Here is a 21,396-nt window from a genome sequence, read left to right on the forward strand (position 1 = left end):
GGACTGATGGTAGCGCTCACCTTGTCTTCTCCGGACAAGCTTTTTTCCGGATGCCCCAAACATTCGGAAAGGAGATTCATCAGAGAAAAGGCCTTTACCCCAGTCCTCAGCAGTCCAATCCCTGTACCCTTTGCAGAATATCAGTCTGTCCCTGATGTTTTTCCTGGAGAGAAGTGGCTTCTTTGCTGCCCTTCTTGACACCAGGCCATCCTCCAAAAGTCTTCGCCTAACTGTGCGTGCAGATGCACTTACACCTGCCTGCTGCCATTCCTGAGCAAGCTCTGTACTGGTGGTGCCCCGATCCCGCAGCTGAATCAACTTTAGGAGATGGTCCTGGCGCTTGCTGGACTTTCTTGGGCACCACCAAACTGTGATTTTGAATAATTTGTTAGTCACCTTTGAGATGTTTCATCTTGTTACAAATTCAAAACACACACAGGAAAAAAATATATATACAAAAGGTCCTTTATTTTTCTAACACACATTGAATAACTTAAAATAAATTCCAAATATCAAGTATAAAAATACAAATCTACAAAAATAAATAACCTGATTGTTCAGCACAATGATGGGTTCCTCCTAAAGGGTGTGTGAGTTGGCTCTCAATTGCTTACAAATCCACCCTCTCCTCCCCTTTATCGGCACTGAACAAAAAAAAAATGCTTAAATAGTGGAAGCTCATCATTAGGCTGGCTTTCGCCTGGTCAATTCTTTCAGATCAGACAAGGTGAGGACAGATTTGTAAGTAATTAGAATGAGCCTATGTCCCATGTTTCAGGTCCTCCAGCTGAAGCCCGGTCCGGAGCAGGGATAACCACTCCCTGTCTCTGAAGTTCTCTCAAGACGTCCAGGATAGAGTCCAGTTCCAGACGGAAGACCTCCAGCTCCCGGGTCTTCTCCTGAGCCAGCCTCCTCCAACGCTTCACCTCAGACTGCTGCTCAGCCTCCACCACCAGCCGAGTTTGACCTATCACCTGCAGGATGGCACCGTGGGCACGTGTTAATGTTCAGTGTTTGGTCATTGTGTGTTATTCAGTGTTCTTTCTGTGGGTGGATTTACCTGCAGCAGCTCTTTCTTCGTGTGTGTGTGTGTGTGTGTGTGTGTTCACCTGCTGGAGCTCTTTCTCCCTCTGAGTGTGTCGTAGCTCCATGCTGTGGATCTTTCTCTCCAGGCTAGTGAAGTGTCGGAGCTCTGGGCTGTGGCACTCCTTGGCCTGCTTCAGCTCCTCCAACAGCCTTGTCAGCTAAAGAGATGAAACAAGCATTAATGTTGTGCTTTTCCCAGGAAACATTCACCTTGTGTTGTTTTTTTGCTATGACACTTCAAGTACTGTGATTATGAGTATTGTGACAACACTAGTGTGTTGATGAAGTTGAGGATGATAAATGCTATCTGAATCCCAAGTACCTGGTTCTGTAGGGTGTCCTCCCTCAGCTTGGACACAGCCAGAGCATCCCTGGTCCCCTGCAGTTCCTTCACCTGGTCACGCAAATGCTGCACCATGATCTGAAGGTTCATAAAAACAAACCCATTTATCCAGTTGATGCGTTATACCTGGAACACTAATAACTCCAATACCAATAACTTTCAGTTGACATGTGATTGGTCCATTGTGAGCCTTTACCTCCTGCGCGGTCACCTGATTGGTTAGTTCGGCCACTTTAGAGGAGGAGTGGGCAAGGGCGTGGCCGGTAAGCAGGCGCTCCAGCTCCCTCTGATGGTCAGCCCTGAGAGAGGACACCTGCTCTGCTGAATGCTGCTGTACCCTGCAGGACAGGTAGATACAGCACCATGAATCATCTAGCATCCTCTAACCCAGCGCTCCAGAGGGATAACTATGATGTTAGCTAGATTTACTCAATGTTTTCTAAAGCTAGCCAATCTTCAGTTAGCTTCACATTCCAGCTCAGGCTTCATCCGTATGACGGATATTGCTCGTCCGCCTGCCACCAACTCTAGCAGGCTTGTAACTGTGTGCATGTTGCACGTGGCTAGCCAAACGCTGAACTCTTCATTGAGACAATGCTGAAACATCAATCCATGGGCGAGTCAGTGCCACATTTTTCATTTACGCCGAGAGCAAAATGAAACAAAATTCATCAGGATATGGTGTAAAACAGGCTTTTAGAATGGTGCTACTAATTACCACAAACATGCGGTCAGACAAAACAACCACAAACAGGTACCTAAAACAACACAAAAGTACACAAACATGTACCCAAAACAACACAAAACCACCCAAATGATCACTTCATGTTCACGATTCAATGTCGATAATGGCTTGGTCGACTGTGTATTTTAGTGACGCCGATTATCATTCATATGGTGAGGTCATGAAACAGTCAGGCCAAGCTGCTACTAAACCTCTGCTGCCCTTCCCCATTTAACACAACGGGTTTTGTATTTTCACTACGACCTACAAACACGCACACTTTCCTGTTGAACTCATCTTTTTTCTCAAATCCACAGGACATCAAACAATAGAGGTAAGATAGGTATAGATTGAGACATGACATGTAGTATTTTCATGTCTTAGTATAGGCTTTTCATATTCAAATTCGAAAATCCTGTTCTCAGATTTCTCACAAAATCAAGCTTCTCTCTAAAATGTCAGAGCATTGAGTGTATACCAAGCTTTTAATTTTAAAATCCTTTTACATTTAATTCAGCTTGTGTAATGCTAATTTTGCGGCCCGCGGAAGCAATTATCCTCCTTTATTGAGATGACCTGTGATTAGTATGTAAATCGGTTTGTCCTGTCTGTTGACGCAGACAGATGTTGGTACAAGTTGCTGCTAACACCAGATGGCCAGGGACGCTGTCTGTGTTACGAATGGCAACCTATTCTCTTTAATGTGCACTGCTTTTGACCAGAGAGGTTTTAGGTACTTTTGGGGTGATTAGAAGTGCCGTCTTTATTTGATTACTTATCATTAATGCTGTCTTTGGTGTGCTTATCAATGCATGAGCACCTTTCCCCCCCACTCCTATTGATAAAATCATTGTATTACCAACGTTTTACTGTGCATGAAGTTTCAAATGCATTCTGTCATTACTAAATGTGTAATGTGAAGCATTTTAAACACAAAAAACATTGATTAAATATTTTATTAATCAGTCGTCTTCCTCAAACGAAGGGGATGACGTAATGTTTGCGAGAGGTTGGGAATCTGAATGAATTGATCCCCAACTCATGTCTCAGACACTTCATTCAGGATAAATGGAGTCAGCCATGAGTTAGTCTGCCTTGGAGCAGGTTAGTTAAATGTACCTGGCTAAAAGGGGAGCCACTTTCATAGTACAGGTTATCCTGAGTTGAACTCAGAGTTCACCCAAGTCACCTCACTAACTCCTCAAACCAGGTATGTAGTATAGGGCTCTGGACCCTGCAGGATCGGTAGAAACATGTTACACCATCACATATCATCTAACCCTAATCCTCTGGTGGTCAGCACACCAGTGGCCTTATTTACAACATTACCTACGTACAAAATCAACCACAAAACATGCATTCAGACAAAAGTTGGCATTTACAAAATAAAAGTTGACGTGAGAACGTGCTTACCTACTCGTAAACTTTAGACCATGCGTACACACAATTTCTAGTGGTTGAAGTAATGCATTGCAAGGAGGCAAGTAGTATTTTATGCAAATAAGGGATGACACTCTTTTTCATGAAAAAAAAACAGCAAAGTATAATAAGATGCAAAAACATTTGATCACATTTCTATTAGAAACCACTGTGGGCTAATTCCAACAGTTCCAAATGAACTGGAACAATAAGGGTGTTATTGGCACCATAATAGGTGAATGATTGGCGGTTTCCAGGCGGAGTTTTAATGCTTGTTCACGACGCGTTCAGTTTTAGGATTGGTCTGATTTCTATTGGGAAGCATGTGTATGTATGGTGTATGCCAAGATCATGAATCTCAATATTTGTACATGTACGCATTCTTTTCAGAAATGGCTTACGCAAATATTTAGTGCGAAATTAACGCAATGTTTATAAATGAGGCCCCTGGACCCTGGTGGTCGTAAACATGTCGCATATTACAACCAGTGGAGGCTGGTGTGACTTTAAAAATCGGAGGACTATTTCAATGTAATGGCTGGATGAATGGGACGGCATCAAAAGCATGTATCAAATGCATGCCTAGGGTGTAGGGATTTTGGGTCTATTTGGGATTGAGAATAATGTTGACATCTCTCGGAGTGCATGAGTGTGTTGCAATTATATATTTAGGCTTCAGTTATAAATTACCACGAGCCTCGGATCAGAGAGCCATTTTTGGGAGTTTATTTTTGGTGGTCTCGGACAATTACATTAGTGTGGACTGCAGTTTGCAGCAGGGCTGCCAGAGAAAAACAGATAATTAGGTGCAGGGCTTGACATGAACTTTTTTAGCCATTTGTCCTTTGGACAAGTGGGACAGAATTTTTTACTTGTCCAAAAGCTTAGGTCACTTGTCTCCCCAATTTCTTTCTGTAACACCATTTTACTTAACATAAAATGCATTACTATCTTTTTTACCATAGAGTATCAGACAGAAATGTAAGCTACACTTATTCTTTGCATCTTAAAGCCTGTCTCAAAATACAACACTGCCCCTTTAAAGGCTCTCCTGGAGGATGATTGGCCACTCTTGGTAGTTTATAAAATATTGCAATATTACAATTACAACCAAATTCTTTCTATGCCTTTATAAAATAATTCCCTCCAGGGCTTGAAATTAAGGGCATCCCATCCTCCCTAAAAAATGTCTTCAAAACAGACTCTGGGTCAATAAAAAAATGTTTTCAAAACAGACTCTGGGACGATAGATCCAAAATAAATACAACCGCTGCACATACAATTTAAAAAGCAATAAGGCTGATGAAACAGATCAGACCGTTTAGCTTAAAATGTTTTATTTCTTCATATTACAAGCTCAACGAGCAGGAATATTCCAGTATGTCTGTATGGAGGAAACTGTTTGTACACAAAGCCTTATAGAAGCTCCATCAATGAACAACATTCTACCAATGAGTCAGGCACCTGTACAACCACTGAACTACTGGAGTCCTTTGTACTGAAAGTTTTTATTGTGGGTCTAAATAAAGCATTCAAAATGAGTGTGTGTGTGTGTGTGTGTGTGCGCGCGTCTACATACCTGCGAAGCTCGGCCTGGGCCTGGGCGGCTGCAGCCTCCAGTACCACCCTCTCCTTGTCCCTCTGCAGCTCCAGCTGCTCCAAACGCAGCCTTAACCCCTCGCTCACCTGCAGCACCTCTGAGATGTGGCTCCCAGAGAACGCTGTGGGCTGGTAGTCCTTCTCATCCTGAGTGGGAGGGAACGTTGCGATCTCTCCCACCGTGCCTCCGCTCTCCCCTGGGGTAGCCACCACCATGGGTCCTTTGGATCCGGCCGCCTGCCGCCTGGCCTCCCCAGGCCCAACACGGCCCTCTGATCTGGGGCCAGGGCCACACAGCATGGTCTTCCTCTCCCTCTGGAGTCTCTCTACGGTGCGGCTCAGCTCCTGGACGCTGCGGGTCTTGGCTGACAGCTCCTGGTTGAGTCTCTCTATCCGGACCCCCAGGGCCGTCTCTGCTTGGCGCTGGTGACGAGACGGGCTGCGTTGGGGGGCTCTCTCTGGCTCGGTGGTAGACTGATTGATTGAATTTATTTAAATAAAATACACCTGCTACAGGTAACATTACATACAGTCGTGGTCAAAAGTTTTGAGAATGACACAAATATTAATTTTCACAAGTCTGCTGCCTCAGTTTGTATGATGGCAATTTGCATATACTCCAGAATGTTATGAAGAGTGATCAGATGAATTGCAATTAATTGCAAAGTCCCTCTTTGCCATACAAATGAACTGAATCCCCAAAAAACATTTCCACTGCATTTCAGCCCTGCCACAAAAGGACCAGCTGACATCATGTCAGTGATTCTCTCGTTAACACAGGTGTGAGTGTTGACGAGGACAAGGTTGGAGATAATTCTGTCATGCTGATTTAGTTCGAATAACAGACTGGAAGCTTCAAAAGGAGGGTGGTGCTTGGAATCATTGTTCTTCCTCTGTCAGCCATGGTTACCTGCATGGAAACACGTGCCGTCATCAATGCTTTGCACAAAAAGGGCTTCACAGGCAAGGATATTGCTGCCAGTAAGATTGCACCTAAATCAACCATTTATCGGATCATCAAGAAATTCAAGGAGAGCGGTTCAATTGTTGTGAAGAAGGCTTCAGAGCGCCCAAGAAAGTCCAGCAAGCGCCAGGACCGTCTCCTAAAGTTGATTCAGCTGCGGGATCGGGGCACCACCAGTATAGAGCTTGCTCAGGAATGGCAGCAGGCAGGTGTGAGTGCATCTGCACACACAATGAGGCAAAGACTTTTGGAAGATGGCCTGGTGTCAAGAAGGGCAGCAAAGAAGCCACTTCTCTCCAGGAAAAACATCAAGGACAGACTGATATTCTGCAAAAGGTACAGGGATTGGACTGCTGAGGACTGGGGTAAGGTCATTTTCTCTGATGAATCCCCTTTCCGATTGTTGGGGCTTCCGGAAAAAAGCTTGTCCGGAGAAGACAAGGTGAGCGCTACCATCAGTCCTGTGTCATGCCAAAGGTAAAGCATCCTGAGACCATTCATGTGTGGGGTTGCTTCTCAGCCAAGGGTGTGGGCTGACTCACAATTTTGCCTAAGAACACAGCCATGAGTAAAGAATGGTAACAACACATCCTCCGAGAGCAACTTCTCCCAACCATCCAGGAACAGTTTGGTGACGAACAATGCCTTTTCCATGATGGAGCACCTTGCCATAAGGTAAAAGTGATAACTAAGTGGCTCGGGGAACAAAACATCGATATTTTGGGTCCATGGCCAGGAAACTCCCCAGACCTTAATCCCATTGAGAACTTCTGGTCAATCCTCAAGAGGCGGGTGGACAAACAAAACCCCACAAATTCTCCAAGCATTGACTATGCAAGAATGGGCTGCCATCAGTCAGGATGTGGCCCAGAAGTTAATTGACAGCATGCCAGGGCGGATTGCAGAGGTCTTGAAAAAGAATGGTCAACACTGCAAATATTGACTCTTTGCATCAACTTCATGAAATTGTCAATAAAAGCCTTTGACACTTATGAAATGCTTGTAATTATACTTCAGTATTCCATAGTAACATCTGACAAAAATATCTAAAGACACTGAAGCAGCAAACTTTGTGGAAATTAATATTTGTGTCATTCAAAACTTTTGGCCATGACTGTACATGTAAAACATTTATCCAGGATGAATTATTAAGACTTACTTCCTCTTAGGTGGGCTAAGTAGACAAGAGAGAGGCAGGCCTACCTGTGCCTGTTGTGTGAGCTGCTCCTGTAGGGAGTGGACCTCAGCCTGTAGGCTTCTCTCTCGACTCTGATGATTCTCCTTCAGGAGCTCCAGTTCCTGCTGCAGGGAGCAGACCTGGGCCTGCCAGACCCCAGGAGACCTGGTCTGGACCGGGTGTTTCTGGGTTAACCGCTGCTCCAGATCACTGATCTGCTGCTCATACTGGAGCTACAGACACACAGTAAATTAGTCGACTTTTATATTTAGGGGATTTATTTCCATTGATACAATTTATTAGTCTCAACACATTTCCTGAGAAAAAGCCTTTTCCCCCCCGGGGCAGTGTTGGTCTAATGAAACATTACATTAAGACTAATGACATACATTTGGAAAGGATAACAAATATTATACAGAGGAGGATGAATCACTGACATCCTCAACGTCTCCACCGTGAGCTTCAGACAGAACTGTCAATTCAAGTGTTGTGTTGTACAAGGCTGTTGGACCTTGCCCTCTGACCCCTCTCTAAAAAGACATGAAGAGAACAGCGAGGACCCCTCACCCTGTTCTTATCTTTCCTTTGTGTGAGAGAGGACATTGAGTGTTCTGTGTTGAGGATGAACATTTGAGGTAGTTCTAAGACCCAGTTTGAAGCTGTTGTGTTTACAGCAAGGCCATGTATGTCAGAGTAAGTCACTAAGTATGTGTAGTGCTAATTGGTACAGGACTGTGAGGCCTAGTGACAGGGAATGGTAACACAGGGATGTATGAGTACATGACAGTGCCACTCAGCTGAGAGTATTAACAGACCTTAATCCGCTGGTACTGCTGTTCCATGGCTCGGAGGCTGCGTTTGGCCTCATCGTCACGGCTCTCTAGCTCCGCCTCCAGCCTCTGGATGCGCCGCTCCAATAGGGCCCTGGTCTGAGTGGGCGGGGAGCTCTTGCCCCCTCCATCCTCATCCACTGCAGGTGCGTTGGCTGCAGCGTAGATGAGTGCTGGGAGGGAGTTAGGGTTCCTCTGTCTGAGAATCTTCTCCATCTCCTTCACCTGGGAGAGAGGGGGAACAGAAATATGGCATGAGTCATGAGAGGTATGCCGCTATCAGGGATACATGCACACACACAGTAAATATTTCTCAACTGACTCACCTGTCGTTCTAGGTCCTGTATCCTCTTAGCGTCTCCAGCTCTCTCTTTAGTCTTACTCTGATTGGCTCTCTTCCCCACCTCCATCTTCAGCTTTTCCACCTGATTGGAGGAACAAACGTTTCCTTCAAAATACTGACCTACAGGAAATGACAGTAATACAATACACACTCTCAAATAAGGTCGAGTTGGTCCTACCTGCTCTGTGCTTTGGGTGCTACCTGCTCTGTGCTTTGGGTCCTACCTGCTCTGTGCTTTGGGTCCTACCTGCTCTGTGCTTTGGGTCCTACCTGCTCTGTGAGTTTGTGTGCGTCTGCGGTGGCAGCCCTCAGTCTGGCAGAGTCTCTGTCCAGCAGCTCCTGGTTCTCAGCATACCACTGGAGCCTCTTCTTCAGAACACACACCTCCTCCTTATGCCTGTCCTCTGCCACCTGCAGCTCAAAGCTCTTATCCCCTGGCAGAGACAAGGACAATAGACCACAGCATGTCACAGAGCTCCACTTGACTGTCAACCACAACAATTGGATGTTTTAACGGAGGTTTAAACCACACATCTGTAAAAGTCACTGGATTTGAAACAGGGAACATTGTACTTTGGGAGTAGAAACAAGAGGTTTGATTCCACAGTCAAGCCTCCAGGTCTCCCACACACTAACCTGAGGTGTAGACGACCTGCGCTTTGGCCAGGTCTCTCTCTTTCCTCATCATTTGAAGGTCCACCTCCAGGGCCTGTTTCTCCTGCTTCAGCCTGTGGGTCTCCTCCACCAGTCTCTCTTCAGTCCTCTGCACACACACACGGTCAAAGGTGAGACTGGTCCTTCCCCTTTAAGACGAGTTGATTGTTTCATCTCCAAAGTAACATCTAGGCCTTCCTTTTAGAGGTGGTTGTGTGACGTGAGTGAACACTCACCTGTGCTGCCTGCATCTGGTCCTGCAGCTGTGTGATGCGCTGAATATGGGCCACACAGACTACATTACCCACAGTCCTCGGCGAGTTGCTCATCCGCTCCCTGGGCATAAATAAGCGTCAGTGTTAACATTCAATGACGTGGATAGGTACGTGTCTGTGCATATGTATGTGTCAACTCACTTGGTAAGGGCCAGTTCGTTTAGCAGCCTCTGGTTCTCTGTGAACATGGCCTCTTCATTGAGTTTACCCTGAGCCTGAAGAGCCTTCATCTGCAGGTACAACTTCTCATTCTCCTGTTACACACACACACACACACACACACACACACACACACACACACACACACACACACACACACACACACACACACACACACACACACACACATTAAGTGTCTCAACTATAGACCCATCTGGGTAAATTAGTTTGATCAGAAATACCTGTTCTACGCATTTAACCTACATCAAATCAAACCAGAAAGGAATAGGACTAGAAGCTGTGAGATGAGGGAATACATTCAGCATGCCTAATGAAGAACTGCTACAGTTCCATCATGGTGGTGTGTGTGTACTGTAGCCACTGAGTTTAGGAGCTCGGCTGTAGGCACTGTGATTATGAGAGGTTATCAGACAGTGTTATTGTCACATCTCTAAGCTGGTCACAATCTGGAGGAAAAAAGACTAACTGTGCTGCCTGCTACAAACCCACACCCCCTCCTGGAATTAAGTCCGTGAACTGAGGAATTCCATTACCCTGATCAGTGGCCTGTATATATAACCTCTGCAGTCACAGAGACTCCGGGTAATTGGGATGGATTCAAAGCCAATGAGTCACCGCCAGCCTGGCGCTGAACAAATGCAGTACAATTAAGTCTTGTTTCCTTAAAACACAGACTGGAAGAGAAAAGACCAAGAGAGACGGCCAAACAATCAAAGAGTAGACAGAGACAAACAGACGTGTGTACGGACCTGCTGGTATCCCTGGATGATGGTTTCCTGTTCCTTCACCTCTTTCTCTATCAGTCTGAGTTTGTCTTCAGTGAGGGGGTCCAAGGGCCCGTCCAGACCGCGACCCAACCGGCCCTTCTTCCTGCTGTTGGCCTCCTCCGTACTGTGCAGCTGAAACACAGGGGACAACACTCACAAGTACACATCACAAATAACACACGAGTGATGTCTGCATCTACTACAGTTTGAGCTAATTTAACTGGTCTTCAGTGAATGGCAGAGATATCTTAGATAACATGCTATTGTTTAATGGAATATTTTATTTTGCTCCTGTATCAGCTGGGTCCTTCACAACTGCTTTATTCAATAGCTTGAATAACAGTATTACAAAACAGACACACAAAGCAGCTAAATAAAATGAGCAGTGCTGGTGCCATAGCAACAGGAGTGCTGACGTAGGGGTTTTAAACTGTTCCGACAGTCAACGAGAACATGTTATTTCCTGTTACAATAGAAGGATGCAGGAAGTTGGTGGTCAAACAGATGGAACTATGCTCTTTAGAGACATGACGGTCCATGTGAATGTGTGTGTGTCTCCCTCTACCTTGCTCTGCAGGAGGTAGTTCTCCTGTCTCAGTGAGCTGAGCTCTGTGTTGTGCTGCAGCAGTAGCTCTTCCTCTCTGGTGTGGAGCTCTCTCTCTCTCTGGGCTAGCTGCAGTCTCAGCCTGGACACTAGGGGGCTCTCCTCCACCTCCCCAGACCTGCCCTCCTCCCTGGGCTCACTCTGACCGACAGAGGGGTAACACATGGTTAGAGTCTTTTAGAATGGATAGTTGCTAGCACTTGAATGTATATTGAAGGCCATAATATTGCATAATGTTGCGAAATTCGGCACCAAGAAGGCAACAATAATTGACTACTATATTCATCCAGGTATGAACACACACTACATAAGATCCAAACTGAAATCAGTCAATCAGACTTATGATAGAGCAAGGAGCAATCAGCTGGGTTGGACAACTCAACAAAGTAGAAGTCACACCCCTATCATATGACCAGGTGAAAGGAGAAAAACATCATACTCACCTGAAAAGAAATTGCAGCACACTGATGAACGAACTTGATGCACCACAGACTGAAAAACAACTCCAGTATGTTGACTTACTTTCCTCTCTGATGGACGCTCAGTCTCCTGAGTCTGGCTGGCTTCCTGTTGACCTTTGGTTTCCCAGGAGACCGTGTGACTGGTATCCTGGCGACCTCTCGTCTCCATCTGATGTTGTTGCTGGAGGAAGGCAGCGAAGGACTGGACCCCTGCCACCAGCTCACTGCTCACCCTCAGACCACCACAGTCTGGATCAGGAGTACAACCACACAGCAACATTAGTCTGGATCAGGAGTACATCCACACAGCAACATGTGGTAAATGTTAGTGTTATGTATTATACTGTAGTACTGTTATGTGCTATACTACTTAGATATAGTTCTAACTCTGATACAACAGATATTTTTTAAGCACACTTACACTACACCTACTAGCTTTGGTTGTCAATGTGTGAGGAGTTGTTTTTCTCCTACCTTTATCTCTCTCTGAGAGGAGGGGGCTGAGGCTCTGGTATGTTGCCTGGCTGAGAGGCTTCCTCTGGGTTAGAGAGGGGGGCTTGGCTGTAGCCCGAGGTCTGGTAGGACCAGATTTCTTAGCTCCAGAGGTCCTGGTGGCCATGGCTGATGGTTTACTCTCCACTCTACCTCTGCCAGGGGCAACATAAGGCTTCCTCAACGAGGATGTGAAGGGACCAGCTACCGTAGAACGTCCAGGAACCTATGCAAAATATGATATTGTCAATATACAAATCATTGCCATGTCACCGTCTACATTGTAAATGATAATCACCTTTGATGCAAATCAAATGTTATTGGTCACATACACATATTTAGCAGATGTTATTGCGGGTGTAGAGAAATAATTGTGTTCCTAACAGTGCAGTAGTCACTAACAATTCACAAATCTAAAAGTAAAAGAATGGAATTAAGAAATATATAAGTATTAGGATGAGCAATGGCTATGTAATGTGGAAACAGTTCAGGTAGGTGTGAACACCTGAATCAGTGTGGTTATGTATGGTAGGGTTTAGTGCTTATTAACAAGGGCTCCGTTCCCGTCCCTTACCTGCTGGCTTCTCTTGTTGCTGGGTTTAATGGAGGTCAGGTCAGGGGAGGAGCTGTCCTGATCCTGCTTCATCAGCCTCTGTACCTCCTCTCTGATGCTTCTGGGACGGGGGCCTGGGGAGGCCGGAGGACTGTCTGGCTCTGCTGAGCGTCTTGGGCTTGACTCACGGGATCTACGGCATAAGGACTGGCCAGTCTTCTCTGGGCTGAGCTGGGTCTCACTGTGAACACACAGCTCATGTTAACGTCTATCCACTCCATTCTGTACCTTCCAGAGAGTGTCGGTTGTCCTTCACGACTACAGCCCTGTGACAGACAGCTGTAGACTCACCTAGCAGGCTGCAGAGTGAAGCCTCTGGTGTCGTCCATGCTGTCTGGTCGGATGGGACGCATCAGCTCCTCTGCAGTGGGCAGCTCTGAGAAAACACATCGAAGTTAATCAATCAATCAATCAATCAATCATGAATCAATCAGAAATTCAAGTCCATTTGTAACACCTCAACACAATCTTACAACTTCAAATGTACCATCTTGTCAGAATAAGGATGGACATGTGTGGATCTGCAGTTAGTTACTTTTGAAAACCCTATTCTATTTACTTGACAGGTTCACCACAAACATATCAGTGGTGGAGACTGACCAACCTGACTCTGTGGTGGAGCCTGGTGCTAGTAGTGTTCCTCTGGAGAGCGCAGGTACAGAGGGGGAGACAGGAACAGGACTGCTCCTCCTCCTCTCCCTCCTGACTGGTGATGAAGGGTGGTGATGATGGTCTGAGTCCTCCAGAGAGCCACTGATCTGTCTGTAGGCATCCTGTAGAGCCTCCATCTCACTGGCCCCACTCTGGCCATACGACTGGGCTACACAGACCACACAGGAACACCACCAAGTTCACCATCATCCACCACCACCAAACTGACACAGATGAAGCCTAATCCACATAAGTGTCTAGGGGTACATAGCTACATCTAGTAGGACCTGACTGAAAGTCTGTCTAGTCTGGTCTCACCTGGTAGTGCCGTCTCTATGAACTCCTCTGCTCCCTGGTTCCTCCCTGGTTCCTCCCTGGTGTCACTGTCCTCTCCAGGGGACAGGAGTTCACCGGTCGAGTCCAGAGAATCATGGAGGGACACTTACACCAGGAAATGATGTGATCAGGACAAAGAGAATATTGATTTTAGGGGTAGGTCAGCTACAATACTTTATGAATAGAGGATGGTGTCATAAAAGCAGGAAACGATTCATCTGGAATAAATCACATGCCTGCGAAACAGGGGTACTGTTAGAGGAACCAGAGACACTGTATATACACACAGTGTACACAACACACACTAGTGTTGTCACGATACAAGGTTTAGTATCACAATGCTCGATACCATCACGATAGTCGATACCACAGCAAAAAAAGAAGGCGTATTAGCCAGTCAAAGAAAACTAAACTGGGTAAGCAATAAGATGAAGCAATAAGAGTGTGTGCATGTATTGAGTTATTGAACTTGTTTTGGCTGATTTCATGGGACTACAGATGAAAAACAATCAGTTTCCCTTCCATTTAGGATTTATTTTATTGTACTGATCAACAACATTTGCATTTCTTTTAGAAAAGTGTGGGCTGTCTCTTTTTAAGACCCATGACGTCATTCACTCACACACACACACACACACACAGTCAGTTCGAGGCTCTATTGAACGGCATTTGGGTCTTTGCGTGTCAAAATTTGACGCGTATCTTTTTTGACACGCAAAGACCTAGAAGGCTTTCCATAAGGCTCGAGAAAAAATGATCTTGACTGGGAGAGACGTGAGGTGGGGAAGACGATGTGAATGAATAAAGTTTTTGGGGAGAATCAGCTTTGAAGGAAGCAATATTTTCATATCACAAACAAGGTACCAGGGCAGTGAATTGATGTTAGCGTCAGCTGTAAGCTAGCAAGGCAAGTTAGCCTACAAAGCTGAAAGCTACCGGTATCTTCTTGCATTGCAAAGTGTTCTAGCCTGTAATGGACATTGTTTTGTGAACAGTAATTAACAGTTTCAACATTGAAATTACTTAAGTGTTAACTTCTGTGCAGCATAAGTGCAGTGATTCCTCAGGACAGGCTAGCAATGAGTAAGAGGAGCAGGCACAGTGCTCTCGCGCTACAAGGGAACATCGGCTGTGCTGATAGAAACAGACTTTCCTCTTTCAATCAGTAGATGTCGTGAGACACATTTGACAGAAGTACCGAAAGTAACAAGAATTCTAGTATCGAAAAAGTACCGAAGTTTCGTATATCGTGCAGCACTAACACACACACTAAAGACTTGCTTCCCAATCGCCCTTGCCCCAAAACACATGTAAATACTGGACTATATTGTGCCTTCCTGTATTATACTTATGCTAAAATGTTAATTCTGTTCTACAGAGCCATTTACTTTAGGTTAGTATTTTTCTATTTTATTATTGTTGCTGCATTGTTGAGAAGATAACTGCAAGTAAACATTTTGTTGGACGGTGTAAACCATGTGTATGCAGTACATAGGGATAATAAAACATGAAACATACTCGTGCTGAATTAAAAACCCACTCTGACCCAGAAAAGAAAAATGGATTTTGGTTTATAATACCTTTGGTGAGCATGGCAGGCCTTTTAGGCTTCTGAAAGAAAGAGAGAGAACAAAACGAGATGAGCAAAACAAAAGAGCCATGCAGTCAGTCGCCCACCACATACTCAGCCAATCACAAACAAGAGACTTGGCACACCCACCATTAAAGACCCGTTCTTCTCACTCTACCTCTTGAGAGAGAGCTGGGATAACTGCTGAATGCCTTATTACCTTTATAAACGGTGGCTTTTTTAACCCAAAGTGATTAGCATGTGAGCAGCACAAACGACTCCTGCTTACAACTCATCATGGGGCAATTCTACATGATGCAATTACAACCAACTTTCGGGTTTAAACCTCTGGTTCAAATCACTCCCTTACAAAGTGTTATTAGAACTAAATGACTACATTTTCAAATCAGACTCGCATAAAACCTAGTCTCACCCAATTTCTCACCTCCTCAATGACCTCATCTTCAAAGTCCTCATCCTCGCTGTAGTGGGGGGAGGCTGCAGCAGGCAGACAGAATGACAGATTCACTGATGAGCTACAATCACGCAGATGAGGTATGTGCAAGTACTTGTCTGACAGAGTGCCACTGTAATTGACAACAGACCTGGGTTCAAATAGGATTTGTTTCCTTTCAAATACCTTAACGGCAATTGATTGAGCTTGCCTGTTGCAATTGAACCAACGGAATCGTCCCAAAAGTGCAAACCCCCCTCAACTTCAAAGTATTTGAAAGAAAACAAAACCTATTGAACCACACAGGGTCTGGAGTAGTGTGAGCATAGAGATCCTATTAAATGATAATTATAATTCCTAATTCTATGAGTGCATCATCTGTCCTACCTGGGGAGAGTCGGTCAGACTCCATAGCTCTCTCCTCCTCTCTCTGATCGACCGCTGCCACAGCCGCCTCTGCCTTCCTGGAGAAACAGCAGAACAAGTGTCATTCACAGATCACACGCTGGGAGTGACAGTAATGACCTTACCCAGCCACTGCCTGCAACACTGAGGGTCTCCTTGGGACAACCCCAGCAGTGGCTTCAAAAGGCAGCTACAGCTAGGCCTGGGGCGACTTGGAGTGTCATGCTCCGGAGTGAAGATGCCTCTAGTTACAGATCTAGGATCAGCTTGTCTTCAAAGACCTAACCTTAACCACTCAAAAGTGGAAACGCAAAACCGACCTGAGACCATTGTGTAGAGACAACACCCCCCTTAGCTCCGTGGAGTGTGGTAGATACCTGAGGGTGGTAGCGGTGGTGGAGGCGCTGGTGGAATCCAGATCTTTGTTGAGTCTGGAGTAGTCTATTGTGGAGGACGCACCTCCCTCCAGGTGGGCAAAGAAGCGGGCCTTCTCCTCTTCCTCCTCCAGGCTGTCCATGCCCAGACCAAGACCCACTGCAGCATTCTGACCTGGTCCGGACGCCATCACAGAGTCTGGGTAGACACAATCACAGACAGACATGTTTCAACCATTGCTACTTTCAAAGAGTTTAAAGTAAAATAGTTTAAAGCTGGCACGTACAGCTGCTTTCATGTCACTACCCTGATGTCAGGTTAGCAATGGATTGAGCTAGATCTAGTGACATCATAGAGAGAGTATCTATCCATCCCTCCTGAGCAGACTCACCCTCAGGCTCCAGACTGTCTCTGCTGAAGATGACAGGCTCTGCCCCCTCCTCCTCCGAACCCCTCTCTACTCCCTGATGCTGCAGCTCCTCTTCCTCCTCCTGGATGGGCTGGGATCTTCTCAGAGACTTACAGAACGTCTTCTCAGATCTCAGCAATCCTGGAAAACAACAAAAATAATGGACTGTTCAATTCAGGTAATTACAGGAAACAGAAATTGCTCTTGCTTTAGGCTACTTCCTGAATTGAAAGAGGACCTGTGGTTGTTGTATTGGCCTTACTGTGGTCAGACAGCTCAGCACAGGACTTGAAGAGCTAAAAAAAAAAAAGGAGTCTGTCCATACAGACCCCAAGCTGACAATATTCCAGACCGTGTTTGAAATCCCACTATGGTAATGTAGCTCATTAGCTGTGTTTTATCATTTGCAGGAGATTGACATCCTGGGGTATACAGGCCTGCCTCTGCCTCTCCCCTCAAAGGCCATGCGGTCCATTTAAGAGGGGAACAGCACACACAGAAGAGAGAAGACAGAGCAGTAGAGCTAACTTTGATCTCAGCTCCACTACCACTTGCTGCCAGTCTACTGGAGGGAGGGTACTGTAGAAAAGCTCCATATCCTCATAAATATTCAAATGGTTTCCAATACAAATAGCTGTCAAGATAAAAAGCTTTTCCTAAGTTAGTCTCACCATGTCTTAATTTTTCCATTTCAGCACTGAACATCGTGACATTTACAGAATGGAAAACAAGCACTGGTTATAGTAAAAAAAAAAAAACAAGCCCTAATCTCAGGCTCTCCATAGTTAGACTAGTAAAAGCATTTGGGATTAATTTTACTCGTGAAAAAATTTGCCCAAATGAAGCGCTGAAACTAATGGTAAAATAGTTTGCTTGAAGCATAGCGCTCCTCGACACACTGAATTGTCTGGCGTTGATAGAACATGACCGGATTTAGCACCAGTAACCATAACACCTACCCTTGAGGTTCAGAAAGTTCTTTATTTTTTTCCAAAGCTATGCTTTTAATTTGTTCATTTACAGCGCTCCATTAGCAGAGGAAAACAAAATAAATATGAAAAGTTACAAGGAGACAAAGAGAGTAAACAGTATGTTTTAAATATGTTTCACAAAAATCATGCTTAATCATGGTTTCAGTCATAAAAACCTTGAATTCCACCTTTGTAATGTGGATACAGGTCTGGGAAGTGTGGCAACACGAGACTACAGTCATACTGATGTTGAATATTCACCTCTACTTTCTAGTCTACCAGGGCAGCAGGTTTGGATCTGTCTCTAGCTACTATCATTATACCATACTAGTCTAAATACTAGTCTAACTACTAGTCTACCAGGTTTGGATCTGTCTCTAGCTACTATCATTATACCATACTAGTCTAACTACTAGTCTACCAGAGTTTTGGGGGATTTGTCTCTTGTCTAGCTACTACGACTTTACCATCTTCAAGACCCTGTGAGTCACTATCACCGCTGTGACTGTCCACTGGTGTGTCGCAGAGAGAGGTACTCCCCCCTCCTGATGCATTATGGGAGCTCTCATTCATGGGAGGGCTCCCCTGCCTGGCAGAGTGGGAGGAGTCATGTTCTGGGCTGTTATTTTCCAGCCCCGCAGCAATGTGAGAAGAAGCATCCTGATTGGCTCCATGGACCTTGTCCAGCTGACTGAGCTTATCCAGAGCTTTGCTGCGAGGTTTAGGGGTGGGCCTTGTGGGGGCTTCCACTGTGACAGCTAACCAATGGAAGATAAGAGGGTAGATAAAGATGAGAAAGGAATCATGTTCTGTACACACAAATAAAAGGATCTCAGGGAAAGGGACACCTTCAAAGAGTAGGTGGGCAAAAGGAGAGAACTACTAAATGTGAGCTAGAAATATTTAAGGGTTAGGTTGGAGGAAGAGAAGATCTAAGGCAAAAAAACAACAAATATAGCAAAGGAGAGGGCAGGACTAAAGCTAATGAGAGAAAGTGAAGGTTGGCAGCATGTCACTGCACTAACACCAATGATGGGAAGACAATGTGCCATTGGGTGGCCCTAAGAAACTAGGGGGTTACAGGAGTGATTCCTATACCCTGAGGGGGGCTTTTCATTGGGCTGCTCTCACTCTCATCCTCCTGAGTTTTCACCACAGCCTGCTGCTGGGGCTTTTTGGGTTTAGTGAACCTGCGTTTGGCAGCCTCTGCTGGGGACAGGTGAAAGGAAAGACGAGATGGAAGAGAAAGGAGAGAAGAAGGTGGGGGGCAGACAGCTATAGAACAAGACTGATATACAAATGCGTCATGAAGAGTCGACTGACGTAAACCAATCAAAGATGAACTCATGAAAGGAGTCAAACCATAATGATCAGGGGAGTAGCAGCAGGGAACAGGTTATGATGCTGAAATTAAATGCAACAGATGTTCCAGGAATTACAGAGCAGATGAAAAATCAGCACAGTCACAGTGTCCCTCGAAAGATATTATAACCTTTCAGCATGTCATGAAACACGCAAGCACAAAGAAACATACACAGAATGAACCAATGACAAGCACACAGAGAGAGATATAGAGAGAGATAGAGAGAGAGAAGAGAGAGAAGAGAGAGAAGAGATGTAGAGAGAGAAGAGAGAGAGAGAAGAGAGAAGAGAGGAGAGAGAGAAAGAGAAGAGAGAGAGCGAGAGAGAGAATCCTAACTGAACTGAAGCACATCAACCTACACATCCCTGGCTTTGATTACCTCTGCCAGGTGTCTCTTCGCTGTCCTCCTCCTGCCACCACGGCACAGGGGCAGCTGATGTCTTCTTTGGGGGTGGTTTCTGAGAGGCTCTGCCCAGGCTGTCCAGAACACTGGAGCGCATAGCACTGCCACCCAAATCCACTGAGTCATCTGAGACAGACTGAATACAAGTCAATGGAGACCAGGTTAAAGTAGCCATCTAGCTAGTTGGTTGAGTGAATACATAGTAGTATGGACACATATGAAAAGGCTGGTTATCAGTATCTTTGGTGTGGATATAAAGAAGGGCCGTCTATAGTGAGTAACTTTAGCTATGAACACCCAGAATTGCAGACATAGTGCTGCTATCGTGTCTGCAGTAACGTTAAACTCACCTCTTTCAAAAACTGCTCGAACTGTTCATCAAGCTCATCTTTCGTCAGTCGATGTGCCATGATTCCAGTCAAAGATGATAGATAACTAGCTAGCTACCTGTATCTTGCCGGGGAAAAAATGGGAGGATAACAGTGGCAGGATAACAATAGTGAGACGTTTGCGATCCAACAAGACTCAAACGCCTCTTTAACTTTCTAACAGGCTGGTTACCTAGGCAACCAACGTGGATGTAGCTTTTCACAATATTGTCGAGTTTGCTTATTTAGCTAGTGTATTTCGCTAGGTAGCTAGCCTTGAAGGTTGTAGCAGTTATACAAAATATTTGGTTGTAGCTAGCTAGCATGGTAACTCGCTAGCTAAGCTGATTAGCTAACTGGCTTTAGTTAGCGTTAGCCACCTAACTAGCTAGCTGGCTTTAGTTAAGTAAGCGTCAGCCACCTAGCTATAGCTGGCAAAAGTGTCTTCTAGCTAGCTATCTTATTTGCGCTCCACCAAAAAATTCAATCAGTGGGATGCATGCATAACTAGCGACAAATGCATGGCTGTTGGTTTGCAAACTGTTATATTTGCAAACGTTAGCTACAGTAGCAGCTAACAAGTGTTTTGTGTTCATTGCTCCATAAAGTTCCCGCGACAACAACCGGGTGAGACCTCTAAGCCCATTGGTTGGCTATTCAGAGACGCATTTACGGAATGACCAATCACCATTATCCTTCTGCTTCTGATTGCTCGTATATCTATTTTCCTTTTAAAATCCGTCCATTCATAATTAATTCACGCATCAGAAAAGTTATTATTATTTAGCCCGGGAATGGTGTCTCATATTTCCTGTCTGTGTCAATCTGAGTGTTTTCCTTCTGAAGGATAGATGAGCAACACATTCACACGCAGACATTGAAGTTTCAACCAATAGACCTTTTGCACAACGTAGCAACGCCCACTTCCGCTCAACATTCTACCCGATACATAGCTTCCTGTCAGCCTGATTGTTGCCGTACAGTACTAGCCTCGTTTTTATCATTACCTCAGTATATAAATATAATAATATTTCTGTAGCGTTTATCATACTTGTTGAAAATTCTGTTTAATCTTTCAGTTAGTGATTTTTGAAATTCGATTGTGTTCTGTCTTTGTCTCTTTAGCTAGCAAACGTTAGCTATCAGTACCTAGCTAACGTTAGTGCTAACGACGTTAACGTTATTAGTTGATGCGGAATCTTTATTGAAAGTTAGGAAATTAAGATTTCATTGAACCTTCTAGTGGGCTTTGACGTCTGAAGAAGGGAGCAGTACCTTTGCTATTCCAGTGGAATATGACCATGTCCAAGAGATCATCATGTCACTGATGGGAAGCATCAACTGCATCTGGGCTGTATCTTGCCTTACAAAACTACCAATTTGGGCCTCTTTGTGAAGGCATGGGCCAAGGAGCAATGAGCTACTACTGCAATGCATCTGCCCTTTTTTTGTTGTTGCTGTGACCGTCCACATTGTCTAACACCCTGTAGTCAATTTATTGATCGTTTTTATTTACAGTGACAATAGAACAGAAAAATGTAACTGAACATTTTAAATTAT

The 21,396-nt window shown here is 45.0% G+C and overlaps 1 protein-coding gene across 3 annotated transcripts; it reads right to left on the reverse strand.

Annotated features, from left to right (window-relative positions):
* Positions 1–447: 447 nt before the first annotated feature.
* On the reverse strand, positions 448–20,945 carry LOC115176712 (centrosomal protein of 162 kDa). Of its 3 annotated transcripts, none has more exons than XM_029736920.1 (28): positions 19,819–20,945; positions 19,445–19,604; positions 18,170–18,460; positions 16,714–16,872; positions 16,325–16,520; positions 15,930–16,006; positions 15,534–15,586; positions 15,099–15,129; positions 13,501–13,623; positions 13,136–13,351; positions 12,823–12,907; positions 12,493–12,712; positions 11,901–12,144; positions 11,488–11,675; positions 10,927–11,106; positions 10,344–10,493; positions 9,556–9,668; positions 9,376–9,475; positions 9,122–9,248; positions 8,756–8,919; positions 8,469–8,567; positions 8,128–8,367; positions 7,339–7,545; positions 5,152–5,645; positions 1,626–1,767; positions 1,409–1,507; positions 1,110–1,244; positions 448–974 (listed from the first exon to the last, which is right to left on the reverse strand). In XM_029736920.1, exons 1-28 carry the CDS (start codon positions 19,876–19,878, stop codon positions 750–752), a joined length of 4,578 nt encoding a protein of 1,525 aa, XP_029592780.1. In that variant the 5' UTR covers positions 19,879–20,945; the 3' UTR covers positions 448–749. The 3 variants fall into 3 exon arrangements, with proteins under 3 accessions (XP_029592780.1, XP_029592779.1, XP_029592781.1); XM_029736919.1 differs by having other exon boundaries at positions 15,522–15,586; XM_029736921.1 differs by lacking the exon at positions 18,170–18,460 and having other exon boundaries at positions 15,522–15,586; positions 19,819–20,944.
* Between the last annotated feature and the right edge of the window lie 451 nt (positions 20,946–21,396).

Source organism: Salmo trutta, chromosome 37 (genome assembly GCF_901001165.1).
Source record: "Salmo trutta chromosome 37, fSalTru1.1, whole genome shotgun sequence".
Classification (NCBI taxonomy): Eukaryota; Metazoa; Chordata; class Actinopteri; order Salmoniformes; family Salmonidae; genus Salmo; species Salmo trutta.